Source organism: Pteropus vampyrus, unplaced genomic scaffold, assembly GCF_000151845.1.
Source record: "Pteropus vampyrus isolate Shadow unplaced genomic scaffold, Pvam_2.0 Scaffold57, whole genome shotgun sequence".
Taxonomy (NCBI): domain Eukaryota; kingdom Metazoa; phylum Chordata; class Mammalia; order Chiroptera; family Pteropodidae; genus Pteropus; species Pteropus vampyrus.
In genome coordinates, this window is record NW_011888838.1 from 2,208,915 (window position 1) to 2,219,687 (window position 10,773).

The 10,773-nt window shown below is 31.3% G+C and overlaps 1 protein-coding gene across 1 annotated transcript in view; it reads left to right on the forward strand.

Moving 5' to 3' along the window:
• The window catches only part of LOC105292456 (adhesion G protein-coupled receptor L3), a 610,351-nt gene that overhangs the window by 522,340 nt on the left and 77,238 nt on the right, over positions 1-10,773 (forward strand). Inside the window, exon 8 of the mRNA XM_023530910.1 lies at positions 9,776-9,856. Within this exon, the coding sequence (XP_023386678.1) occupies positions 9,776-9,856 (81 nt within the window). The remainder of the gene's footprint in view (positions 1-9,775; positions 9,857-10,773) is intronic.

A 10,773-nucleotide genomic window follows, 5' to 3' on the forward strand; every position in this document is an offset into this window, starting at 1 on the left:
GTTTATAGGGCACAGAATAACTCCAGAAAGATATGCAAGATACTGGAAAGACAGATTGCCTGTGGGAGGTTATTATGTTGGTAAGATGCTACAATTTCCCAGTTGAATATGTACCATGTACACATATTAGCTATTCAAATAATTAGCAAATTTAATAAGAACAGGATTTTTTAGACTCAAATACCAGTTATTAAGTTGTGTATTAGTTTTCTATCACTTCTGGAACAAATTATTGGAAACTTAGAGGTTTAAATAATTCAAATTTATTATTTTACATTTCTGTAGAAGTTCAACATGGGTCTCAACAGGCTAAAATTGGTTCTTTATGTAGACTTTGGCCAAGATCCATCTCTTTCCAGCTTTTACAAGCAGCCCTCATTCCTTTGTTCTTCTTCCTCATTCCTCTATCTTTCTCACATTGAATCACTGTGAAGGACTCTTCTGCTTCCCTTTCAGTTTTTTAAGACCTATGATTAGATAGGACAATTTCTTTATCTTAGCCTTAATCACACCTACAATGTCCCTTCTGCCATGTGAGATAACATTCACAGATTCTGGGGATTAGGAAGTGGACATCTTTGGGGAACCATTGATCTACCTACCATCAGTTGTAAGCGAAATATTTGTGATTTAATTTATAAATCATACTTGTTCTGGCAGAGAAGGAGGCCTAGGAATATCCTCTTATATGTCTTGTGCTAATTGATCAACTAGAATTATCAATCCCTGTGTTCATGCTAATGTCACATGATTAAGTTTGCCTATGCCTAAATATTAACTGTTTCAACAGTAAGTATTTTCTTCTTACTCTACTGTGTGCTAAACTTGGCCTCCATACAATATTGATAAAGAATAGGGAAGATATGAGTGTGGGGGCAGCAGGGTTCACTTCAAAGGTCTTTTTCCAGCTTTTGGAAATCAGAATGATTCAAAGAGATCTGCAGATATAATTCTAATTTTAACCTAATACATTTTAAGACCTACCTGCATTGAAATAAAAAAAAAAAACAAAACACACACACAAAAAAACAATGCCAATGCCAAGAGAGAGGCTAAAATGTTTAACCTCTTGTTAATGAAAACATAACATTTTACTCATTGTCTGAGAAAAGTAATTTTAAAATCCTGATTATTCTGTGATTTCATATTTTAGTAATATAAACACTTAATTTTAGGTAGCTTTGAAATGGAGAACTAAAAGTTTCTAATGTTTCAGAAATTATAGTATTTTTGCCTTCTCTTCCCACCCTAGTGGTTATATTTATAAGATGTGGGGGCAGTAAGCTATATAGTAAGAACATGGTCTCTGGACTTGAAACCTGATTCCCACACACACTATTGTGTAACCTTTAAAAATATGCTGAACCTTATGGAGCTTTAGTTACTTTATTTTTTAAATGGGAAGCAATATTTACCTCACATGGTACTTCATAATATTTGGCTTCTAGAAAATAACAATTTTTATTAATGTATTAATGTGATCTTCAGTTTTCTAATATGTTCATTTCTGTTTATTTTGAAAGGTTGTTTTTGAAAAAAAATAGAAATCCAGGGAAGATAAGTACTCTGATTTTTTTTTTTTATTTTTCTATTTTTTTCCTAGTTTATTATAATGCTTGCTATGATAGGTTTTTGAGACTTTATAGAATAATTTTGAAGTGATGCTTCCAAAACTCACTGTTTGTCTATTTTTCATGTCTGTAAAAAAGGAAAAGCATTTTTTTGGCTTTATAAAGTACATTTCTCTCCATATTTGTGAGCACCTGAAATTCATCATAAATATAAAGCATTCCTCAGTCCAGCACAATTTGAACACCAGGACCAATGCGATATTTTGCAAGCTGAAAGGTTTCATTTCTTTCAGACTTGATTTTTTCCTGACAATTGCTTTATTGAATTTTACATTAAATTCATTTTTCATATTGTATCTTCTTAATGTTTAGGTATCATAGTGGTATTTTGGTTATTTTTTTAAATAATTCATATTTTATAATTTAAAGATTTACATTTAATAATTTACAGATGGAATTATATAACATCTGGGATTTGCTTCAACGTATTCTGGGATAGTGAAGGAAGCATGAATAAAGGGAGATGAAATAATATAGGCCCTTAATTAATCATTGATGAAGCCAGATGACAGGCACGTGTAAGGGTGGAAAAATTACCCTTCTTCCCTTCTATGTTTTTTGGCTGGTCTAATAATTAAGTTGACATTAATAACTGAAAAACAAATTCGATTTCTTATATACAAAGACCCCATAAAAATATTGGACTCAAAGAAATGACCGTAGAAGGAAGCTTTTATGCCTTTGAGACAAAGAAACCATAAATTTGTGAAGAATCAACAAGACAAAGGGTTTGGGGATTGGAGTAGTAAATTAGTGAAGAAGTAACAAGCTTTGTTTATTCAGCTTTCTTGGCCTTGAATTCCCTATCTTTGGTAATAAGAATGGCTTCTACCCTCCTGGTACAGGGAGGATGACTTCATGGGAGATTTATTTCTTGATTTCAGGACAAAGAAGAGTGAGAATGTCCTTCTTGTACCTGCTATTTCTCAAGTAATTTTAATTCAAAATAATAGGCCAAAGTAGCATATTTTGTTTGGGTTGACATATTCTGTTCCCCTTCATACATATTCTTTATTCTTTCCTTTTTTGTACATTTTTGAATGTTTTAATTATTTTTTAATTATCCTTTGTGCCCACCCTCAACCTATGGTTCCTTGTCTCCTGTCCATCTTACTTATCTGTTCTATAGGCGTCCACTTATAATATCCCTTCAGCTGCCCCAGGCTTGCCACAGTCTTTCATTAGACTACTACTTACAGTTCCTCAGTCTCAGCTTCCTCAGGTCCTGTTCTTCCCTCACATCACTTACTTCAGGTAGATGCTCTTGTTGTGCTCTTCTCTATTGTTTCCATCAAGGTATATATTATACTTCACTATAATGACTTAATCCTGCATCTAGACTGGAATCTCTCAATGGAGGGATTATATTATTTTGTTCATATGGTTTTGTTAATACTGGCCACAGAGTGGGAGCAGGTACTGAAGAAATGCGTGCACGCACACGCACACACACACACACACACACACACACACACACACACACACACAAGAAAGTTTGCTTTATATTACCCTGTCTGCTTTCTGTGTGTCAAGTAATATCTACCAAGAAAAGCCCGACAGTGACCTTTGCTTCTCTATTGATGACTTTATATTCTTAACAAATCAAGCAACTAGCTATTTCTCTGCTACCTCATATTTTACTAAATTCACTGAAAATAAGTATGAGTGATAACATTCAAGGGAAAAAGTAATCCAGAGTGAAAAGATAATTATCAAATTGACAACTTTACAATTCTTTTCTTCGATGATTACTTTTGACTGGTATTTATATTTTCATTTGAAAGCTGACTATAAATTTGAGATGGCTATAGTCAGACTGGTATTTAAAGACAGAAAAGCAAGTTATTATAATGCTAGGCATACACAGTTTTCCATCAATTCAAATAACACATTGATCTCTTGTATTTTTTATCAGTAGCTGAGATTATTTTTAACACAGAAATTGTTTGTTTGTTTGTTTGTTTGTTTGTTTGTTTTGAGAAGGTAGAGGAAGCTAAGCTATTTCCAAAGTATTAGAAATACTTAGGAAGATTCCATATGACATTCTTAGATGTAGTTTAGTATAGGTTTCCACCTTCCACATGGAAGTATAGTAGAGCAGAGAGATGCAGAGATGTAACTTGCTATCATCCTAAAGATTGTAAAGAGAAAGAGATAATATTATTTAAAAACCTATGAGCAAAATTGTGAGATTTATTTTATTGTTTTTAAGGATGGGAGAATGTCATTTCTCTAGAAGAAATACTCAAGATTAGAAGTTGAAATTCTAAAGCAAAAAAACAAACAAACAAAAGGCCTGGAGGGATACAAACTATTAAACTTGTTTACACACTGTATACAAAATAAGGAAAAATTGAGTTGAAAGATGGTGTAACTGGAGAAATCAGTGGGGACTTTATGGTAGTAAAATTTGTTTTTATGAAGAAAGCTGTGTTCATATCTTTGTATGTTATTTATTTGTTCGTTGGTCACGTTATTAATGTGTCAATAAATATGTGTAAAATTTTAAATAAATGTGTTAGGAAAAAGCATCTGATTGATACCATCACACTTTATTATATTATCCTTAGTTATTAAAATTAGATTTGGGCCCTTATGTATAGTTTTATCTTTTTAGTTTTCTTTGAAAGTCAGATATTATCTCTTTTCTTGAACTCTTCAAATGCTGTTCATGAAAATAGAGTTAGGCTTTTTTTGATCACCATATTTAAAACTGCAGCCTCCCCTCCTAATCCAGATCCCCTTTAGCCAGTTGTAATTTGTTTTCATTGCCCTTGGCATCTTGCACATGCAATACTATTGATGTATTTATTGTGTTATTTGCTTACTCACTGTGCCCCCTACATAAAGGTGTGGATCATCATTCGTTTTGCTGTGTGATATATGCCAATCAACTAGGAAGGCACCTGTTATATATTAGGCACTCAAGTAATATTGATTGATGAATTAATGAATGAAAGAATTAATAATAATAATAATAATAGCTAAAAATTCTTAGTACTTTACTATGTCCCAAGCACTGTTCTAATTACTACATATGTATAAATACATTTAGTCTTCAAAACATCTCTATGAGGTCAGTGCTATTATAATCCCTGTTATACACATGAGGAAATTGAGGCACGTAGAAGTTAAACATGTTGATAGGTCACTGCTAATAACTTATATAGCTAATAGTTATATGGTGAAAAAGTGGCAGAATCCAGATACCAACACAGACAGTTCTGTTCCCAGGCATGATCTTAACCTATTTCGCTTAACTGCCTTTAGTTTGTATACAAAGCCTAATGGAAAAATGTACACATTTTCCTAAATAAATAGCAATAAACCTTTTTAATGACTCAACATACCATTATGCCTCACACATCTTGAAAATTATGGCTTACTAAGGAAGGCTTCTGCAGCCTAGCTGTAAAGCATCCCCTTTCTTACTGACCTCTAACATTGCTGTTGAAAACTACCACCTGATTTGACTTTTGAAAATCGCCAATTTCTCAAGATGTCCATTTCCTCGTTCTAAAATGTAGGTTTGGGACTATACATTTAAAAATATCTTTCTCCCTCTAAATTCTATGTTTAGAAATGTATTTCTGTGCTCTGATGTGCAACTAAAATATTGACAGTAGAAAGAGAGAAAAAAAGTCCTTCCTGTACCTACTGCTGGTCAAGTCTTTTCTATATTGGAACTTTAGTAGAAATTGCACATGATTCCTCAATGAAATAGAAATTAAATGGAAGCTGATAAAGAGATTGAAGATAGAAAAATAATGGCTTTTCCAAACTCCATAATGGCCTTTGGGTTTTTGCTATAGTGCTAGGCCGTACTGACCAGCACCCTTTGGCATACCTGATACTTGATAGCCCACACATAGAGTTATTATATGACTCAGCAATTCCACTCCTAAGTGTGTATATATACACATATTATATGTATATTCAAGAAAAATACAAACATGTCCATGCAAAAACTCATACATTAAGGTTCAGAAAAATATTATCCATGACAGCCAAAAGTGAAAACGATACCAAATATTAACTGATGAATAGATACATAAAATATAGTTGTCTGTACAGCAAAATATTATTTGGCAACAAAAGGGAATGAAGTATTGATTCATGCTACCACATAAATGAGCTTTGAAATATTATGTTGAGTGAAGGAAGCTGATCACAAATGGCTATATATTTATATAATTCCATTTATGTAAAATGTCCAGAATAGCCATATATAGAGAGAGATGGAAAGTGATGAATGGTTGCCTAGAACTCGACTGGGTTGGGAGGAAATGGCGAGTTACTACTGATGGGCTTTGGAGTGTGTGTGTGCGTGTGCATGTGTGCGCATGTGCGTGCACGTGTGTGTGTGGTGAAAATGGGCTCAAATTGTGGTGGTTACACAAATTTGTAAATATACTGGAAACTACTGTACACTTGAAATGAGTCAGTTTGGGGATGTGAAAAGTACATATTATTGTAGATATATCACATATATACACACATGTATATGACATCTCCATAAAAATGTATAATTTATGTAGACTAAAAACTGAATAAAAACTAATCCATAAGCTACCCACCCATTTTCCTATTGTCATTGTTCTTTTGGACCCTTTAGAAAAACCAAGCTTTTATTTTCTCCTTTTTAATTCTTTGTGATTTTTTTATAAATCTATTATTAAGCATTATTTATTCATTGAAAGTACTTTGGAAGAACTTCAAGTAAAATAACGGGTTAATAGCAGCACCATTAAATGCTATGTACTAAATTGCATCTATAAAATTAATCTTTAAAATTTAAATTCTGTAGCACAAACAAATTAAATACAAGAGTATATAGATGAGACTTAACATGGGAGCACATTTCATACAAGCAATAAAGATCACAGAAAATAACTAAAATTTTATGTTCAGTGTTTCTAGCTCTAAGTAGCTAAGGAGGTCAAAGTTAATAACTAATAATCCCAATGATAACCATCAAAAAATTTTGATGAAAGTTATCAAGAAAATTTAAAAATTTTATTTGAAATGGAGAAAATAGAAAATTAAACAATGGAATTTTTATAACCAAAATATAGAAACTTGAAAAAATAATTTATACTTGTTTATTAAAAAGCAATTCAAACAAATGGAGATCCATTTAAAAATATGTGAAAACAAATATTTTAAATGTTTATTTTCCAATTAATTTATAGAATTAATATAATTCTAAGTAAAATCTCAGTATTATTATTTGTTTTAAAAAATAAATAAAATTCAGGAAGAAAAATAAGCACATTTTTTTTAATTCAGAAAAATAAGGACAAAAATAGAAGCAGTACATCACATATTTAGATATATAAAGCTGCTGTAAGACAGTAGATCATGGTGAAAAATATGATGAATGAGACTAGATATGTTCCCGAGGATTATTCTAGTCAAAACTTTAAAAACACTGTGTATTGCCATGCTTTTTATCTACCTCAGCATTTTTTGAACAGATCACATTTTTTGTGGAATATTATTCACCATAAAGTATAAGAAATATTTATGATAGCTATTTATTGTTTTAACTGGAGTTTAGTTTATTATGATTATTTTGCAATAATTCTTAATGAGAGGAATGGAACTTGGAGAGTCACTTTTTGTTTTGTTTTGTTTTTTTTCACACTATACACAGCCCTCTGGCCATATTCCGATATGCTCTTCTTGATGAAGACTGGTTACTTCCCTGAGAATCATTGCCTTAGTTAACCACAGATTAGAATAGGTTTTATTACCTTTTATGTGTTTTTTGGAGATAAATGTGTCAGTACTACTGATCTAAAGTAAAGTGGAAATCTTTTTTAAGAATCTGATTAATATAGTCAATCAACAACAACCTCCACAATTTCTAATTTTCATTCTGTGGACATGAAATCTCAATCACCAAATTGAAATCCATTACTGCATTTCTGACCTTCCCTAAGGCTTAGAGTTTGAGTCAAATGCTACCCTGGTGGCTTTCCCTGCCAGACCTCATCCTATAGTTTGCTAGATTTCTCCTTGGAAAAAGAATGAGTATTATGGTAAACCAAGTTCAAGACTTACTATCAATAATCTCTGTCCCATTCTACTGGCTCTTTGATCTCCCCATTCCCCTTAGAGACATACACATTGTGATCTTGTATTGCCTAAAGTATCCATGTTGAAGTTACATGCTTATCCCAAGACCAGAGGAAATTGTAGCATTTAAAAGGACTCTATTTCAATCTGAATGTAGAGCCAATAGTTCCAAAAGCAGTACTTGTCAGAATTTAATCACTAAAATCTATACATATTTTTTCCAGGTTTAGTATACTGAGACCTTCTTTGAGAAAAAAATATTATGCTATAGATGATAACGCTTTAGATTTAGAGTCAAAATGCTACTGGCTTTGCTATGTACTAGCTGCATGTGCTTGAGCAAGTTGCTTAATCTCTATTTGTTTCTTTGATTTAAAAATATATATGTATTTACATGGTACCTACCTTTAAATCCTCATAGTGATGTTGGTTGCATTAAAGAAAATGATGTATGTATGCGTGCATGACATTTATATTATTTGTGGGGAAAGCCATGTTCCTTGATTAGACACAAAATCAATATTATTTTATATGCTGAGGTTATTTTGAACCAAAATAAAGTAAAAGATTCTTATTTTCACTTGTATGATCGATAAAGTTTCAAACCAATTCATTTGTAATGACACAGGACCTTAAAAACAAAAATGTTTTTGCAACCAAATATGCAACATAGGTAAACATCAGATGTTTTTATAATTAAGATCATCTGAAGTTTTTAATAAGCTATATTACACATGGACTGCTTACAGTGTGCAACTACTGTCTTATTTCTTTTATAATAGTGCATTTAGTGTTCCACTGAAACGTGGCCAGTGAATGTACAATATTCTTAGTTACCATTATGAGGGGCTCTGTATATTACAGCTGCTCCACTGCGTCTGCTGTTAGCTAGAAAAATGCTGGGAGCAACAGCAGCTACTATCAACAGGGAGCCATATTAATTATTTGAAATGTGCCTCATAAGAGGAATCAGCAGAGTTTATTACTAGTCAAATATTACTTGAAACAGGAAGGTTACTCTAACTGTTATCATAATCTATGTATCATTAACTTTCCTTGTTTAGGAAAAGAGATTAACAACCCTGTAAATTGCTACAGTAAATGTGTAAAATATAACTGCATATTCCCGTTGTAGAAAGTGGTGGGTCCTCCACTTGTACCCATACCTTCTTTACATAAAGTAGCTTTAGAAATTGAACTGACCCTGTAATTATGTTTTCTTACCTTAAAATCCTATTGCTTCCTGGCTCATTGGTATGCCGACTATAGCTGCTTTGACTATTAGAAAATTCTTTTGTCTTTCAGCTAACGATTTTTTTCAGTCAATATTTCAGCCTTCAATTCATCTTTAAGTCATAACCCAGAAAATATATCACAAATATGTATAAGCTAGCAGAATGCTTTTTAAGGAATAGAAAATGAATGCATCTACCTGCTTTTTATATTGTGGTTAGTTATTGGTTTTTTTGTTTGTTTGTTTTTGTTTTTGTTTTTGTTTTAGCAATTACAATAAGCAGGTAGGACTAGTATGCTATTAAAATAATGTAAGTAAATCATAAAAATAAGAGTTAATCAGTGTTATAAAGTTATCTAAATAAGTCCTGCTCAAAGTGTTATCTGACATCGATGCCTGTCTGCAATGTGTTTATTACTGATCTGCAATGAATAAGTTCAGAAATTGAGAACGTTTAGAAACAGCAAATTGATAAAGTATTTATAATCTAACAATTAAAACCGGAACTTACATTTTGTATGTCTGTGCTTTTAGTTTTTCCTTTTCATTTTTCTTGTAAATCATTTTGTGATTTTAAAAGTGTCATTCCACAATAAATTTGTAATTTAGCAACAACAAGAAATCTGGATAGTATAAGAAGGACTGATTTAATTGGTTGGTTTTTGGATGACACAAAATGTTTTCTGTCCTTGAATAGTTCTGTCCACAGTCTATAATGGCTATTAATTTAGTGTGAATAGAGATAATGTGACATCATGAAACAAAACAAAGCAAAAAGTAAAAAGACATAACCACAGTGTCATTTTAACACTTAATTTTGGGTCCACAGGGCAGGCACATCATGGACAGATATCATACATCTCTCCACCAATTCACCTTGACTCGGAGCTGGAAAGACCCCCTGTTAGAGGTGAGTTTTTTGTTTTTTTGTTTTTTCCTTAATTTAAAGAAAAAAGAACTCCATTATTTCGTGAAGGTAATTAATTAAATTAAAGATGGTTGTAAATATGTATTTTACAATGCAGTACCTGTTTAAAAAGCAGGGAGAAATAGTGTGTTAGAAATCTAATGATAGAATGAATAAGTCTTATTTATAAACTAAAATGTGAAATATTGTCCTGAAAAGTTTGTAAACCAAAATAAGAAATAGGAATACATAGTGGTTCAACTAGTGTAAGCTTTGTTGAAAACCAACCCAGATTTAGAGATTAGCAATAACCATTTTATTTTTATTAGAACTTATTTTCTCTATTATTCTGTTTTTTTTATAAATTAAGATGTCAACCCAAGTCATATTGATAGATATATTTCCTTACAAATTGATAATTTATATTTTATTATTTTAAAATCATTTTAGTATTACTATCATTTAATTTTAAAATGTGTAAATTATAATTATGTATTTTAAATTGATGCCACCTGTTTAAAGATGTTTTTTAAAGTGAGTCATACAAAATAAAAGTAACATTCATAATTTCATAATCTAAATACATAATTTATCTTTCTGGTTTTAAGAAATACTTATTGATGCTTTTCAAAATGTTTTATAATGTTAAAAGCTGATGTAATATAGATGTCTTTAATTTTTATAAATTCCAAATATCCTAAGATTAATTTTTCAGTCTGAAGTAATACAGTATATTTTCTTATACCTTCAAAAGTATTAATTACTTGATATAATAAAAGTAATTAGGTTTGACTTTTATGAGCATGTTTTCTATACATGCTAGTTATTCTGCCAGAAGTTTTTTTTTTTTTTTTTTAGCTTTTCTTTTCTACCCATTAAGCTTCTACCAGTGTTTCAAGGCTCTTCTTTATCTGTTAAGC